This window comes from Vanrija albida, assembly GCF_041260175.1.
Source record: "Vanrija albida strain AlHP1 chromosome Unknown contig_3, whole genome shotgun sequence".
NCBI lineage: Eukaryota > Fungi > Basidiomycota > Tremellomycetes > Trichosporonales > Trichosporonaceae > Vanrija > Vanrija albida.
In genome coordinates this window covers 2,279,501-2,294,857 of record NW_027191422.1, presented here as the reverse complement: position 1 = coordinate 2,294,857, position 15,357 = coordinate 2,279,501, and the positions used below count along the sequence as shown (strand labels likewise).

The following is a 15,357-nucleotide window of genomic DNA, read 5'->3' as shown; positions in this document are numbered from 1 at the left end:
GGTCGACTCTTGAACAGCACGCGCGCGATTAAGGGCGAGATGCGTTTGGTCTTCACACTGTAGGCAAAGGCGACGACGACGACGACGGCGAGCAACGAGGTCAACAATAGGCGGCGCGAGGCACGATTAAAGCCAGCAAGCAGCCAGCCAGCCAGCCGGCCAAGCAGTACGCACGTCGGCGTCTCTTCTGGTGGACGTGTCCGTCGTCGCGTTGTGCTCTCTACGACCAGCCCACCATGACCCGCGACTGCACCCCACTCTGCCGTTGATTGTCTATTGCATTGGCGTCGACCCGCCGAGGGAGGAGGACCCAAGGACGCAGATTGTATTTCAGGTTCCTAGCCTAATACCCTCCCAAGTTGCTTGCGTCTTGTAGCGGTCGCGCGCGCAGAATGGACCCTTGTGGCGATTTTCTGGGCCCTCGCCTCTCCCCCTCTGCCGTGGTGGCTCGTCTGAGACGTATTGCCCTTTTGCTCAGGACTCACGCGGGAGGGCAACAAGCAAAAGGGAGCGAGCGTACCCGGGCAAAAGCCTCTTTGACTGGTGACATGCCGAGAGAGTAGGGCCTTGTCCTGTGCTCTCTCCTGCCTGCCTTGACTGCCCGCGGGCAACCTGACCCATCCACACCCCACCCACCCCACCCACCTACAGTCGCGTTTCATACACGCCTCGGTATTAGAGTTGCCAGACAACCGACACCAACACCAAGCCTTCCATGGTCCAACGGGCGGGTCCATGAGGCGTCACGGGCGCGGGTCGACCACTGCGCACGCTAGTGTCAACAATGCAGCGGCGGCCAAGCAGTCACTTGTCAGGTGGCTTGGTCCGCGTATTTGGGCGTTACTCGTTATTCCAGACCAAGTCGATGTGCTTTGCCTTATAGTTTTGTCGTCGTAGGCGCGGCCGCAGCTCGCTCGCTCCACACGACGACGACGCGGTGTTTATCCCAGCGCGTGTTCGTCGTGCCGGTCGCGAGGTCCATACCATGACCCCCGCTATGCCAGCATGCCAGTCCTCGCCAAAGCACATGACAACCTTGTTGGTGGCATGGTGGCCTTCGAGTGAGCGTCACCCCCGCACTCGTGCTGGACGGGCAATGAAACGCCGTCTCCCACGATGCAGGATTCACACTCGGCACTCGGAGAGGGGTGTAACGGCGTCTTGTCCCATTGCCCGGAGGGGGTCCCATAGCTCGACACCCTGGCTCCCCACGACGACGAGTAGCAAGCAGCACGCACCCGCCCACCGTGCATCACATCTACGCCTCCTTTTCGCGGCGTCGCGAGGCGCATATTACCGTTTGTATCATCGGTGCCAGTGTGCATACATGCATCCCGGGACCTGAGCGGGCCAGCTGGCTCGGTATAACGGGAGGGGGAGAAGGGGTGGTCGACGCGTTGCCGCCAGCCAGCGAGCGAGCGCCGCCCATTCAAAGCAGCCAACAGACTTGGATTTCACGCGCGTGCCTGATCGCTCCGGATCAAAACATCCCCCTGACGGCATGTCCCTCGGGGCCAACAAACTCGCGGACAACGTCGCCTCGATGCCATACAGTGCAGTGCTGCTCGGCTGCTCCATTGTGCTCTTGCATCACCCAGTCGTGTGAGAATGTAGACCAGGCCAGGTCCAAGGGGGAGCGACACGCAGGGCAGCATTGTGCGTCACTCTTGCTTGCACTGGCAATTCACAATCCTCCCAAGATCCTAATCCACAAGGAAGTGCTACTGCTACGACTACCGTGGGAGAGCAAAGACGCGCGTCAAGCCTCATTTCAGGGCTTGAAAGCCACGTGGCGCTAACTGAGGGGATGAATTACGCCCGCCACGTGTGTGCCAGATCACTTCGCTGCACTTGGCCGATGACATCGACGGAGCGTCCAACATTGTCCAACCGGCCAAGCCGACGACGGTCGAGTTTGGAGCTGCACAACTACCCACCACACGCTACACACATACACTGCGCACGATGGAGTCGCCACACGACCCAGTGGCGTCGTCCTCGTCGGCGCACATCCTCGGGCCCGACGACCTGCTCGCCACACCGGCCCAAAAGCTCTCATTAGGCCTCATCACAGCTTCCCTCGACAGCCTCGGCACGTCGACCCGGCTCGTCACCTGCGCCAACCTTGTGCTCGGCGGGAAAATACTCGACCAGTCGACATTACGGCGCATAGTCGAGCTCGGGCTCGAGGCGGGCCAGGAGGAGGCATTGCTCCTCGAGGACGACGTGCGCTCGCGCCTTGAAACCGTCCAGAAGGGAGGGGACGGCTGGGAGGGGTGGTCGCGCGACGACGTCCGTGCGCAGCTGCACGCCGCGCTGGGGACCGACGCCATCCGGCTGCTCGTGGCCCGCTGCCTTGCGATCCTGCAGGATGCGCGGCGCCGGCTGGACACGTACGATGTGTTCGCGCCCCCGCGGCGGCGGAAAGAGCCGAGCGGGACGAGCCAGGCGAGCAAGCGCACAGAGGACACGGACATCAGCCTCGACGACCCGTGGGCGGACAACGACGAGGATGAGGACGACGAGCCGCCGATTCTGGACGATCCCTGGGCGGAAGAGGAATCAGACGACGAGATCAAGGTCGATGAGGTGGCCACGCCGGAGCCCGAGACGCCAGAGCCGCCAATAGACGTCCCGAGCTTTATCCTGCAGCCGCTCGCGCTCTCGGCGCTGTCGCTCGCCGCGTCGGCGAGCGTATCGGCCTTGCGCGTTGTGTGCGAGCGGCACGCGCAAGACCTCTGGCGGTACCGCCTGTCGATTGTCGAGGCTGTCCCGGCATGGGTGTCGCCCGCGGAGGACAACCTGCTCGCGCTGCTGCCCGGCGCGGCAGACGACGGCACGGAGCAGCCGTGGCCGAGGAAGAAGGCCCCCGAGCCTGCACTCTTCCTCGACTACCTCACGCGCGAGTACGGCATCTCGGCTCTGACCTCATCGCCCGCCGAGCTGCTGCCTGCCCCCGAGGCCACGCGCCTCTCCGGCGACGCCCTGTCAGACTGGTACACGGACCGGGTGTTTGAGCTCGACGGGCTTGGCCTCCTCGACGGCCAGCTTGCGTGGGTGCAGCACGGGGCGTCGCTCGGCGTGCCGGGCCTCGACGCGATCGGCGAGGACCTGTCGCTCCTCTCGCGGCTGATCTACGACACCAACCTGAGCCCGGGGCAGCTGGAGCAGTGGTCGCTCGTGACATGGCGCGAGGCGGACGAGAAGGCACTCGTCAAGGCGTACCTCGCTGCGTCCACGCCCGAGTCGATCGTCGGTGACATCCGCCGGCTCGTCCTGCCATACCTCTACGTGCTCGAGTCGCGCGCTGAGCGTTCCGGCACGCCCGACCCCGGACTGGTGGACCGCACGCTCCACGAGACCATCCTTGAGCTGCCGCTGCACCTCGCCCTGCCGTGCTTTGAGGCGTCCAAGGCGACCCTGCGCGCGCCGCAGCGTCTCGTCAAGGACGACCAGATGGTGGCGCGGCTCGCCCTCGCGTGCCTGTATGGCAGCGACCAGCGCGACTCGTGGTCTACCATGTCGGCGATTTTCGAGTGCCTGCCGGTGTGGGACGTGTCGGGGAGCGACCCCGAGTCGGACAGAGAGGCGACGGCGACGACGCTCGACTCGATCGCGTCGTTCATCCGCCCGACTGTCTCCAACGCCGGGCCGCACTCGCCAAAGGAGCTCTTCATCTTCTTCTCGCCCCTGCCGTTCGCGTCCCTGTCGAGAGCGCTCGACATTCTCGACGTCCACCTGGAATCGGGCGAGATCCTCGCGAGATGGGATGTGCGGGTATACCTGCGCACTCTGCTGCAGTCGGCGCGGGACCACGACGAGCAGATCATGCTCGCCGAGAAGATGGGCCGGCGGCTGGCGACGACGGGCGGCGATGACCGTCGCTGGGTCGCGCTGTGGGAGGACATGCTCAAGCTGCAGCGGGGCAACGACTCGCTGCTGCGCGGGGCGCTGGGAACGCTCACGCCCGAGGAGCTCATGCGCATCTTCCTCGGCAGCGTGCTCCTCTCGGGCAACTTTACGGTCGCGAAGAAGGTTATCCAGCGGCTCCAGCCCGAGGGCTACTTCACGCCGCAGACCCTCGAAGACGTGGTGCTCACGACGTCCAAGGAGCTGTACATGCGCGCCGAGACTGGCAACATCCACACTGGCGACATGAAGCTGGCGTACGAGTGGTAAGTTTGCGTGCTGGTACCCCGCTCACCCCAGCCTGTCTGTTGCGCCCGAGTCGCCGGCCATCCGTGCTGAGCAGGACTTTATTCAGGCGACGTCGCGACTCAGCACCTTTCGCTCGCTGTCGACGCTTTCACCCGCCGAGATCCGGTACACGCCCAACAAGCTCGACCTGATCCGGCGTGTGCTGTCGACGTCGGACGACGCGTACCGGCACCCGCACATCATTCTCGAGCTGGCCGACAAGCTGGGGATCCGGGACGACTCTGCGCGCGCCGAGATCCTCGCCATGATGGCGGATGCGGCGGTCGCGTCCGAGGACTGGGCGCTGGCCGCGGAGCGCGTCGACGAGATGGTTGCGCTGGCGACCCCGGACCTCGGGCAAGACGGCGACGACAGCGCGGCGCAGAAGACGCGCGACGTCGTCTGGCGCTCGTGCTTCGAGCTCGGCCGGCAGGGCGAGTACGCCGACGTGGTGGGCCGGCAGGCGCTGCTCGCGCAGGCGATGGCGCTCTGCCCCGCCGAGCACGTGGCGTCCATCCTGCCGATCTACAAGGGCGTCGAGGCGCAGGTCGCGTCGCAGCCTGCGCTGCTGCGGCGCGCGTCGGCGAGCGCGCCCGCCCCGTCCCCGACAGCAGAGGAGCGCGTGCTCGGCAGCCGGACGGCCGCGCGCGCGGCGCGCATGGCGCTCGACATTGGCGCGAGCTTTAGAAACTACACGGGCAGCCCGGCGCTCCCGAGCGCACGGTCCGACCTGAGCCGATGGGACAGCCGGGGGAGCCACGGCAGCGGCGGCGGCGGCGGCGGGCGCGACGCGGCGGCCCTGTTCGACCGGCACGCCGACAGCGGCGACGAGGGCGTGCGCGCGGGCGCCAAGCGCGCGCTCGTCAAGGGCGTCGGGTGGTTGCTCGGCGCGGACGAGAGCGAGATCAGTGGCTAGGCGTGGCGTATCTTGGCCGTCAGTTGGTACAGGAGGCAGTATAGATCCATGCATGGGTGTAAATGCTGTGTGATGCGTGGCTGTCGCCGTCGAGCCTGCCGGCGACTCCTCGCCCCCGGCCCCTAGTCTACTCTCCGCGCCTCGCCGCTCGCGAGGATGCGATACCTGTGCCCGCGCCACATGACGGTGCTGCCGGCCATGGCATACAGCCACACGGGGAGGGCGAGGAGCTCGCGGGCCGCCCACGCGGCGGCAAACGTCGCCGTGCTCGTCTGCGGGCCGATGTGGCGCACGTTGGTCGACAGGTTACGGCGGACCGAGTTGTCGACGAGGAACCAGGCGAGGACGCTGGCGGCGAACACGAGCAGCTGGGGCGCGCCGAAGAGCCGGTGCAGGGCCCAGCTGCCGACCGCGCTGCCGACCAGGCTCTCAGTGAAGGGCTCGACGAGCGTCGCGGGGAGCACCATGACCTTGCGCACGCGGATCCAGCGCGCGCGGCGGTCGATGTACGCGCGCACGCTGAGCGCGCCGATAAAGTCGAGCGCGACGTCGCCCGTCATTGCGTGCTTTAGGCCGGCGCGCCACAGCGTCATGGCGATCATGTTGTCCTCGGCCATGAAGGGCCCGAAGCCTGCGAGGCCGTGGGGTGGGTCCGGCTGCGAGCGGAGGGTCGGGCTCGGGGTCGGGAGCGCGGCGACCGCGGCGCGCGAGTACATGTTGGACTTGCCGACGACGCAGGAGTCGACCGCGACGTCGTTGATCGACAGGTACATCTTTGCGTGGTTGCCGTTGAGGAAGGCCTGCTCGATCAGGCTGCCCCAGCTGCGGTTGTAGACCACGGCAATGGGCACCTGGTGCACGAGCCCGACGTCGCCGGGCGAGGGCGGGGTGTAGGCGCCGCCGCTTTCGACGTCGACGCCGGCGCCGGCGCCGGCGAGCCATGCGTCGACCATGCGCTCGAGGGTCCCCTCGGTGACGGCCACGGTCGAGTCGATGACCCAGAGGAGGTCGTACTGCGCCTCGGCGAACGGCTGCATCAGGTTGTTGACCTTGGGGTTGACGCCGACCTGCGTGGGGTCTTGTCATGGTCAGTATCGCCCCCACTCCGTCGCCCCCCCCCCCCGCCATCGCCCCCCCGCCCGACTCACTGATGACAATCTTCGCGTCCACGCCCGGGTAGTTCTTGATAAGCAGCCGCGCCACCCCGATCGCCTCGTCCCCGCCGTCCTGGAACGCAAAAATCACCTCGTAGCGCGGGTACGCGAGCCGCATGACCGTCTCGAGCGAGTTGTACAGGTTCGAGTCGAGCCCGCAGCACGGCCGGATGACGGTCACGCCGGGCACCGAGGCCGCGGGCAGCGCCGCGAGCCGGCTCGGCGCCCACGCGCGCCCGTACCGCGTCTTGCTGGGCGTCAGTGAAGCCGAGCGGCGCACTCACGCGACGCGCCAGCCGTTGAGCCCGACCGCCCAGACGACGGCGTAGAGCACCAGCCCGGCGATGGCGAGGTAGAGGGATACGCGGCCTGCGTCGGGGTTAGCGCCGCGGCTGGGGCTGGGGCTCGAGCTCACCCGGTGCTTCGTCTTGCATTACGCGCTGCGCTCTGTCGAGGTGTTGGCGATGCCGAAAGGACGCGACGCGATGGGGTTGTTGCACTTTTGTTGGAAAGTCGGTCAGCGGTCGGCGCGTTGTGGCGTGGGTCGTGTTATTTGGTTACCTACGTAGGCCCGTGCGGCTCGGCGTTCCTGACAAATGCACAGGGCGCCGGCGAGTGCAAGAGGCCGACGGCGGAGGTGGCGCGGCGTGGCGGCGGCGGCGGCGACGGCGGACGGGCTCGGCGACCGCACAAACCAAACCTGACGCGGCCAAATGAAATACATCCGTAATGGCATACGCCTAATGGCATTAGGGCGCGGCGCGGCGCGGCGCGTCCACAAGCCAGTCCAGTCAACCAACGCGCGTGCACCTCAAAACAATTCGCAGCGCCGCAGCGCACACTCTCCATCACGCTCCTACTCGCTCCTCTCCTACGCCCGATGGACCTCAACCACCCGCTCCTCGCGACCGCAGACGACGAGCTCCCCCCTTCCCGCCCTCGCACCCGCAGCTGGCGCGCCTCGACCGCGCGGTCGTGTGCGCCATCTGCAAGGAGCTGTACAAGGGCCCCGTGTCGATCGCGTGCGGCCACTCGTTCTGCTCGGCAGTGAGTGTGCATGTGCAGCCAAGGCCCGCCTGACCTCCCCCAGTGCATCCGCGCGTTCCTCGACACGCAGAAGAAGTGCCCGACATGCGGCGAGCCAGCCAAGGAGGGGAGCATTCGGCGTAACCGCGCGCTCGAGGAGATGACGGACGCGTGGGAGGGCGCGAGGTGGGTGCAGGGTGGTGGCTGGGCTAACCCCAGGCCGTCGCTGCTCGAGCTCGTGCAGCCGAGACGGCGGGTCGAGGCCGGCCCGTCGGCCAAGCGCAAGCGCAGCGCGTCGCCGCGCCGCACGGCGAGCCCGGACAGCGACGTCGAGGTGCTCGGCGGCGACGAGCTGACGGACAAGGGTGAGCTTGCTCGTCTTCCGAATCCAGCTCACGCCCAGACGAGCAGCCATGTCCCCTCTGCGCGGCGGTCATGGCCATCGGCGACATCCCGCTGCACGTCGAGCGCGGGTGCCCGCCGCCCAAGGGCAAGACCAAGGCCTTGGCGTCGAGCGGCAACCAAAAGGCCGACTGGCGCAAGGTGTTCGCCTCGGCCGGCGGCGGCAAGACAAAGGTCGCGGACATGCGGCGCATCGTCAAGCCAAACTACAGCCTGACGGGGACGGCCGAGCTGCGCGCGCTCCTGACCGTGCGTCTGTTGTCGTGGCCGCACTGACGCGCAGGAACACGGGCTGCCGACGACGGGCGAGCGGCCCACGCTCGAGGCGCGCTTCCAGGAGTGGATCGTCCTGTACAATGCCAACCTCGACACGTCGCACCCGTCGTCGCTGCCGGCGCTGCGGGCGCAGCTCGCGCAGATTGAGGGCTCGCGCAAGCGCGACAAGGAGCGCGGCAAGGACGACGAGGTCGGTGCGCTGCAGACCAAGGAGGGGCTGCGGAGGCACGCGCAGGAGCAGCGCTCAGAGTTTGAGCGCCTGCGCCAGCAGATCATCGACCGCAGGAAGGCGAAGGCGGGCGGGGGTGGGGGTGGTACGGGCACGCCGAGTGCAGGCCTGGCGGTGGACAGCGCGATTGAGGTGGAGTAGGCGTGGCGTCGGACACGACGTAGCACACGATTAGTAGCATAGCATCAGCCGCGGTTTGTTTCATTCTCTGCATTGTATCATACAGGCGGCGTGCAGCAGCTATTACGGCTCACACGGACCACACTGCGCCGTCGCAGTGTCCATCACTCGGTGCCTCGGCGCGTTGCCGGCTCACTCCTGCTTCGGCGCCGCCTGGGCCGGGCGCACGGCACGCACCGCGACGTACCTCCAGCCCGTCTTGTCTGCAAAGCCGAACACACGCCCCGCGACGCCCCACCACCCTCCGCGCGCGGTCAGGTTGTCCGCGATGCCGTGCCACACGTGCTCGCTCCAGTCCTCGACGCGCACGTCGGTGTAGCCCACGCGCTCAAGGAGCGCCTTGTACTCGTCGAGCGTTTTGGGCCGGTGGCTCAGGTTGGCGGGCGGCACGGCGAGCAGCGGGGCGACAAAGCCGCCCACCAGGCTGAGGGGGAGGCTCGACCACGAGGGCGGGGGCAGCGCGTCCGTGTACGCCAGCACGCCGGAGCCCTTCCTCAGCGCGGGGAGCACCTGCGCGGCAAAGGCCTCGACCGAGGGCGGGAAGTGGTACACCGAGTCGAGGACGTAGACGAGGTCGAAGGGGGCGCGGGGGTCGTTGGCGGGCGGCTGGGAGTCGGAGGCGGAGGCGTCGTCGTCGTCGGAGAAGGTGGCCTGGGCGTCGTCCTCGGCGGCGGGTTCCTCCTCCTCCTCGTCGGCGGCTGCCGCCGCCTCGCCGCCGCCGACAAACCCGCGCATAGGGTTCAGCGGGTGCTCGTTGTGCACGCCGGGCTTGTACGTCGCCGGGAGGGTGTGCATCTTGACCTCTGTCGTGTAGGGGAACCCGTTGAGCTTCTGGATGATTGCGCGCTCGAAGAGCTTGCGGCGCGCCTGCAGCGTCTCGTCCTCGAGCGACGTGAGCGCGTGCAGCTGGGCGGGGTTGGACTCGAGGTGGATGACTGGGGCGTTAGGGCGCTCTTGGATCAAAGGGCACGTACGCAGCGAGTCGCCCGCGCCGTGGGCCACGTCGAGCGTGTTGCCGTCCTTCTTGGCGTCGGCAAACTGCAGGAGCTTGCGCGCGAGCCGCTCGTTGGCCTGCGTGAACGACGAGTTGGGCTTCTGCGAGCGTCCGTCAGCGCCAGCTCGGCTACGGAAAGCCCAGAGCCCCACGCACGTCCCAGTACCCCAGGTTGCGCCACAGCGTCGGCTCGTTGAAGCCCCCCTTGTGCGTGTTGAGCGCCGTCGAGTTCCAGTACCGGTACGGGTCGAGGTGCTCCTCCGGGATGAAGGGCAGCGCCAGGCGCCAGATGAGCGGGATGGCCGCTAGGAGGAGGAGGAGGTTCATTGTGCGTGGGGGGGATGATGTGTCGTCGTGTTGTCGTGCCCGCTGCCTTATGTAGTGCCCACGCCGGCGCTAGCGTCAACAAGTCGCCGGATAGAAAGACTCCGACTTTATCGCGGGTGGAGGTGCCGTAAGTCGTAACCGGCCTTCACGCCGCCCACTTGCCCGAGCAACAGCCCATCTCCGACTCGGTAGTCGCTGCCGCCGGCTCACGCCGCATTCGGTATGCACGAGGCGTGATCGGGAACGGGTCGTGAACGGATGCATGAGGAAATCTGTATAGATGTCGTGAAAACACAGGGCGTATCATGAAAACTCGTAACAAGCGGTCTGGGCAGTGGCATACCTGACGCTCGGGGTAGCAGTGCTATCAGAGGCGGCGACGGCGTCGCGGGGGCTCTGCGAGAGCACCGGCGCCGAGGGGCTGATTCTGCTTGTCCACGAGCACTAGCTGACCACCAGCCCAAGGTTGAAAGTAGCCATCCAGCGGCGAAGACGAGGGCTTTTCTCCAGGTGTGGCAACCAAGGTGCTGGCGCCGTCGCTGAAGGTCTGCGAGCTGGCAGTCCGAGGTGAGGGTGTGCCAGAAAACAATCTTGGAGAGGACCGCAGCTTGATGGTGGGCGGATTCGGGCGTCTCTTTGGGTTTGCGATGTTGCTGCCCACTCGCATGATGTTGGAAGATTCTGTCGCCGGGTCGTTAGAGCTAACTGAGCGCTTGCGCTTGGTCGCTGTAGCCCCCTCGGACGTCGCAGGCAGGCAAACACCGTCAAGACACACACTCGGCAGGGGGAACCAGCGGAGGGCATCGAAGCGATCTGAGACGCGCGAGTCCCTTTCTGAGAAGAGGGTCCGGCGAGCCTCGGCGTTCTTGATGTTGCGCTCAAACACAGCCTCGGCTTCCTTCTCGTGCTCCAGGAGGATCGATTCGGGCATCGTCTCGACCTCGGAAGACTTAAGGTCGCCAGTCTTGCTGAAGAGTGCGCGGCATTTCAGGGCAAGCTCGTCGAAGCTCATAGCGGGCTTTGCTGGGCCCTCGCGGTGAGTCCAGAGGCCGGCCTCGGGGTTAAAGGTGTAGAGGGGGAGCAGAGCCCAGCCATGCTGGGCGATTGCCTGGACAGCGTTGATGATGTAGTCGCAGACTGCGTCGGACATGTGGTAGTCGAAGGTGACGCGCACCCAACCAGGCTTGATGCCAAGGTTGCCTTCCTTGCAAGCCTCACAGAATCTCAGCGATTCCTTTTCGTCGACTCCCAACAAGATGTGACCGTATGGACCAGCACAGGAGCAGCCCCCGCGGGCTTGAATACCGTAGAGGTCGTTGAGGAGGGCGACAACAAAGTTGTGATGGAGAGACTTCTGGTTGTGGCGGAGCTGATACCTCTGATTCCTCGGATTGTGGCGGACGGTGAAAGAAACGATCGCCAGGCGTTTGGACTTGGGGTTCCCAAGGACGTTGATGTTCGAGCCCTCTCTACCCCAGGCGGCGAGGGCACGTCGGAGGAAGGCATCCTCCCTCTTTCGGATTACATCGTAACCAACTTGAGTCTTGACACGGAACGCGAGGGCTGCGCGGATGTCCCCAACAATATCTGGGGTACCGCCCTCCTCGCGATGAGTAATATCGTTGGTGTAGTGGTGGATCTTATCGTTGACGAATTCGACGGTTCCTCCGCCAGCGACAGCGGGGGTAGTCTTGTCGAACAAGTGGTTGCGGGCAACGAGAATACCAGAGGCCTCGACACCTCCGGGCAACTTGTGCGGGGAGAGGAACATGGCGTCCTTTTCGCCCATGGTGATCTTGATGTGACCGCCTGCCGCCGCATAGTCGAAAAGGGCCAAAGCTTGGTGCTTGTGAAGCATGGTGGTGATTGCCTCAGTGTCGGTCAGGACACCAGTGACGTTGGAGGCAGCCGAGAAGGAACCGATGAGCTCCCTCCCCTTGTAGAGTTTCAACTCGGTTTCGAGATGCTCGAGGTCGATATGGCCATTCTTGTCCAGATCGATACGGACAACTTTGGCACCAAGGGTCTCGCGCCATGGAAGGATGTTCGAGTGATGCTCGTAAGGCCCAATAAACACAACGGGACCGTCATCTTCGGGGTTTTGAGCCGTCGAGCCGCCTTTATTGTCCCGCCTCTCGCGAAGTCGTCGAATGTTAAGGCTGGTGGCGACCTTGTTGATCGCGGCAGTTGCACCAGATCCGGTAAAGATTACCGAACCTTCTTCTGGTACCTCGAATTCTTTCTTGAGAGAGTCACGACCGTCCTCGCGAAACTTTGTGGTTTGCTCTGATGTCCCCGAGGCTTCCGTGTGTGTGTTGCCGTACATGGGCTTGACATCCTCCAAGACGACTTTCTCGACGGGACTCAGAGCCTGCCCAGAGGCACCTGAGTCGGCGTAGATCATACGGCGCGGTCCAAAGGGCGTGTAGAAGACGTGGCCTTCGCCGATACAACCGTCGCGAACGTCCGAGGGGCTGATGTTGCCCAGGGGCATGGGGCTGCCAGCGTCGTCGAACATGATGGCAAGTGTCAATGGGGGAGACACAAAGTGAGAGAGGGGGGATAAGTTGTGCGTTTCTGTAGGAAATAGTACCAGCAGGAAACCTTGACAGCGAGCAAAACCCGCCAGCATCGCATCTTGCTCGGCGTCGTACCTAGTTACTGTAACGGTCAGACACCGCCCGCATAGCCGCCGCGGGAGGGCGCCGCAGCGGCGATGCTACGCAGCGGTGCGAACGCCGAGGCTAGGTATGCACCTGTGCGTCGCACACGACGAGTGCCATCGGAGGGGAGGGGAGGGGAGGGGAGGGTGGGTGGGCGATGGGCAAGCAAAAGGTAGGTTGGATAGTGTAAGAATACGTACACCCAAAGCCAAGCCACCCACGCCGGCCACGCAGAGCCACGCCGAGCCACGCCGAGCCACTGGCCCTCACACTCTGGGTCGATCAACGTCACTCTAGTCCCGCAAACATGCCGTCATGTTGCCAACCGACATCTCGACAGGTCGACCCAACATCGAGATTAACAACGGCAACGACGTCCATTGCATGGGCTGCATGCGCATTACCCTCGAGGGCCTCAAACTCTAATCAGTTTACAAACTTCTGGATTTCCTTCAAATCCCTTGGATGCACGCACACCTCGCACGTCTTTGATAGGACACAACCCTCGTTCGCGTCCGGTCCGACCATGCCCCTGCCGACGCGTCTCTTCCTCGTGCTGGCCGTCATCGCCACGGCGCTCGTCTTGGCATTCTGGCGGCCCCATGCACCGCCGGGGTCGGACGGCGGCGCGCCATCGCCCGGCGGCGAGGCATTCCGCCAGCGCCTCGTCGCGGTCGGCGACCTGCACGGAGGTGAGTTGGACGAGCTAGCTCGTGCTTGGAGACGAGTGCTTGGAGACCAACTGACCCTGGCAGATATTGACAACGCGAAACGCGTCCTCCGCATGGCCGGCCTGACCGACAAGGCGGACGGCTGGGCGGCCGGCAACGACATCTTCGTGCAGACGGGCGGTGGGTGCCCCCGACGCGCTGTAGCTGACGGCAGACTGCGTCGACCGCGGCACGTTTGCGCGTGAGATCTACGACCTCTGGTACCGCCTCCGCGGGGAGGCCCAGGCCGCCGGCGGCCGCGTGATCAACCTCCTCGGCAACCACGAGGTCATGAACGCCATCGGCGACTGGCGGTACGTGACCCAGGCCGACATCAAGCACTGGGGCGGGACCGAGAACCGCCAGCGCGAGCTGTCAAAGGACGGATGGCTCGGCAAGGACTGGCTGGCAAAGTGAGCTGGTTCGCACGACCGACAGCTGACATCAGCTACTCGATCTCGGCCCTCGTCCCCATCTCGCCGTTCGCCTCGGCGCCGACCTACTCGTTCCAGCACGGCTCGCTTCGCCCCTCGTTCCCAAACCTCACGCCATATCCCGACGCGATCAACCGCCTCGGCCACTCGCTCCTGACGCGTGCGCTCACCCCTCCCCTCGCACCGCCGTACCCGCCCAACCCTTACTCGGGCCTGCCGGCCGGCACAACACGCGAGGAGGCCGAGCTGTACGACGGCGGCGGCCCGCTCTGGTGGCGCGGGCTCGCCGATGTCGAGGACGACCGCATCGTGTGCGGCTGGGCCAAGGAGCTGCAGGAGAAGATTGGCGTGCGGAGGGTCATCGGCGTGAGTAACTACGGGTGGAGATCACCTTGGTGATGGCTAACTCTCTCCAGGGCCACACACCAGACTTTGACAAGATTGTGCACCGCTGCAACGCGTCCGTCATCATTATCGACACTGGTGAGCTATGGATGAAGGCTTCAGCTCACCGCAGGCATCTCATACGCGTACGGCGGCGTCCTCTCCGCCCTCGAGATCATCTACTCGCTCACTCCCGTACCCAAGGACGACTCGCACCGCCAGGACCCGTTCGTCGCGCCCGCTAACGCCACCGATGAACCCCACGTGCTGCACGCGGGCGGCAAGTACATTGAGCGCGAGGAGGTCAACGCCATCTACGTGGGCCACAAAAAGCGCATCGCGCTCGAGGTGCGCCAGATTGTGCTGTAGCGGGGTGTTTCCCCCTGCTTCCCCTAGAACTCTTGATTAGAATGTAACCACGCGGCTATAGCTACAATGTCTATGTATGCCCTCCTCCAGATGCCTCCTCTAGATGTCATCAAACGTGCCGTCCTCGTCGAGCTCGGCCATCCAGCGCCAGAACGCAGAGTTGGGGAACCCGACACAGTTGTCGTAGTCGCCCTCAATCTTCTCGATCAACAGGCCGCCCAGGCCCTGGATCGCAAACCCGCCTGCGCGGTCGTGTCCCTCCCCGTGCTCGACGTACGCCTTGATAGTCTCGATTTCGTTGTCGTAGAAGTGCACAATCGTCGACTGGTTGATGCTCTGCAGCTTGAACCCGGGGTGCTCTACTGTCGGGTAGACTGCCGAGTCAGCGGGTGATGTGACGCGGACGTTTCCTTCACCCACCAACACAAACGGCCGTCACGACCTCGCAGCTCCGCCCCGCCATCAGGTCGAGGAGGCGCAGCTGCTCGTGCTTGTTGGGCGGCTTCTCGAGGATCTCCGAGTGCTCGCCGTGTGCGATGCCGCCCTCGGCCGTGTCCTTCTCGGGCGGGAAGATGACCACCGTGTCGGCTGGGGGGTGAGCTAGAGGGAGCTATATGCCACCCACCACTGATGACAAGGTCGGCGGGGTCGGCCTCGTTCTCGCGAATCAGTCGCTCGTACACCTCCATCGCCTGGTATCAGCTTGCGGCCTGGCACCTAAGCTACCTTCTCGCCGGCCGTGGCCACGGGGTAGTCGGCCAGCCGGTCCTCGAACATGGCCTTCGGGAGGTCCTCGTCAAATGTAGACGGCACAATCTCCGGCTGGAAGCCCTGGGTGTGAGCGGGCTTCATGGCGCGCACACTCACGACGTTGGCGAGGATGTCCTTGCGCCGCGGGGAGGAGGATGCGAGCACGACGCGCTTGTTCTTCAGCCGCTCGAAGATGGGCCACGGCATCGCTGTGGGGAGGACGGGCGAGGGGCGCTTGGTCACGACGGACATGGCGTGTGTTTGCGGTCGACGCGGTGTGTATGCATGGAAGGTGTCACCTCGACGCGCTCCCGACTTTTGCAGGCTGCAGAGTGACGCAACCGGG

At 65.1% G+C, this 15,357-nt stretch overlaps 8 protein-coding genes across 8 annotated transcripts; 3 read left to right on the top strand and 5 right to left on the bottom strand.

Annotated features, from left to right (window-relative positions):
- Nucleotides 1–1,965: 1,965 nt before the first annotated feature.
- On the top strand, nt 1,966–5,113 carry Q8F55_004186 (uncharacterized protein; the record flags this gene model as incomplete). The annotated part of the gene is made up of 2 exons (XM_069352707.1): nt 1,966–4,175; nt 4,210–5,113. 2 exons carry the CDS (start codon nt 1,966–1,968, stop codon nt 5,111–5,113), a joined length of 3,114 nt encoding a protein of 1,037 aa, XP_069210125.1.
- A 122-nt stretch (nt 5,114–5,235) lies between these two features.
- Nucleotides 5,236–6,701, bottom strand: HSX11 (Ceramide glucosyltransferase; the record flags this gene model as incomplete). Its single annotated transcript, XM_069352706.1, has 4 exons — nt 5,236–6,191; nt 6,262–6,518; nt 6,552–6,636; nt 6,683–6,701. 4 exons carry the CDS (start codon nt 6,699–6,701, stop codon nt 5,236–5,238), a joined length of 1,317 nt encoding a protein of 438 aa, XP_069210124.1.
- Nucleotides 6,702–6,752: 51 nt separating this feature from the next.
- On the top strand, nt 6,753–8,341 carry RAD18 (E3 ubiquitin-protein ligase rad18; the record flags this gene model as incomplete). Its single annotated transcript, XM_069352705.1, has 6 exons — nt 6,753–6,806; nt 7,219–7,314; nt 7,358–7,479; nt 7,513–7,658; nt 7,697–7,944; nt 7,979–8,341. 6 exons carry the CDS (start codon nt 6,753–6,755, stop codon nt 8,339–8,341), a joined length of 1,029 nt encoding a protein of 342 aa, XP_069210123.1.
- A 171-nt stretch (nt 8,342–8,512) lies between these two features.
- On the bottom strand, nt 8,513–9,701 carry Q8F55_004183 (uncharacterized protein; the record flags this gene model as incomplete). The annotated part of the gene is made up of 3 exons (XM_069352704.1): nt 8,513–9,315; nt 9,355–9,475; nt 9,531–9,701. The coding sequence occupies 3 exons, from the start codon at nt 9,699–9,701 to the stop codon at nt 8,513–8,515; spliced, it is 1,095 nt and encodes a 364-aa protein (XP_069210122.1).
- A 367-nt stretch (nt 9,702–10,068) lies between these two features.
- Q8F55_004182 (uncharacterized protein) lies at nt 10,069–12,219 on the bottom strand (the record flags this gene model as incomplete). The annotated part of the gene is made up of 1 exon (XM_069352703.1): nt 10,069–12,219. One exon carries the CDS (start codon nt 12,217–12,219, stop codon nt 10,069–10,071), a length of 2,151 nt encoding a protein of 716 aa, XP_069210121.1.
- Nucleotides 12,220–12,890: 671 nt separating this feature from the next.
- Q8F55_004181 (uncharacterized protein) lies at nt 12,891–14,261 on the top strand (the record flags this gene model as incomplete). Its single annotated transcript, XM_069352702.1, has 6 exons — nt 12,891–13,056; nt 13,120–13,215; nt 13,250–13,487; nt 13,523–13,874; nt 13,925–13,991; nt 14,026–14,261. The coding sequence occupies 6 exons, from the start codon at nt 12,891–12,893 to the stop codon at nt 14,259–14,261; spliced, it is 1,155 nt and encodes a 384-aa protein (XP_069210120.1).
- A 99-nt stretch (nt 14,262–14,360) lies between these two features.
- Nucleotides 14,361–14,950, bottom strand: Q8F55_004180 (uncharacterized protein; the record flags this gene model as incomplete). Its single annotated transcript, XM_069352701.1, has 3 exons — nt 14,361–14,635; nt 14,682–14,849; nt 14,887–14,950. 3 exons carry the CDS (start codon nt 14,948–14,950, stop codon nt 14,361–14,363), a joined length of 507 nt encoding a protein of 168 aa, XP_069210119.1.
- A 28-nt stretch (nt 14,951–14,978) lies between these two features.
- Nucleotides 14,979–15,263, bottom strand: Q8F55_004179 (uncharacterized protein; the record flags this gene model as incomplete). Its single annotated transcript, XM_069352700.1, has 1 exon — nt 14,979–15,263. One exon carries the CDS (start codon nt 15,261–15,263, stop codon nt 14,979–14,981), a length of 285 nt encoding a protein of 94 aa, XP_069210118.1.
- Nucleotides 15,264–15,357: the final 94 nt, after the last annotated feature.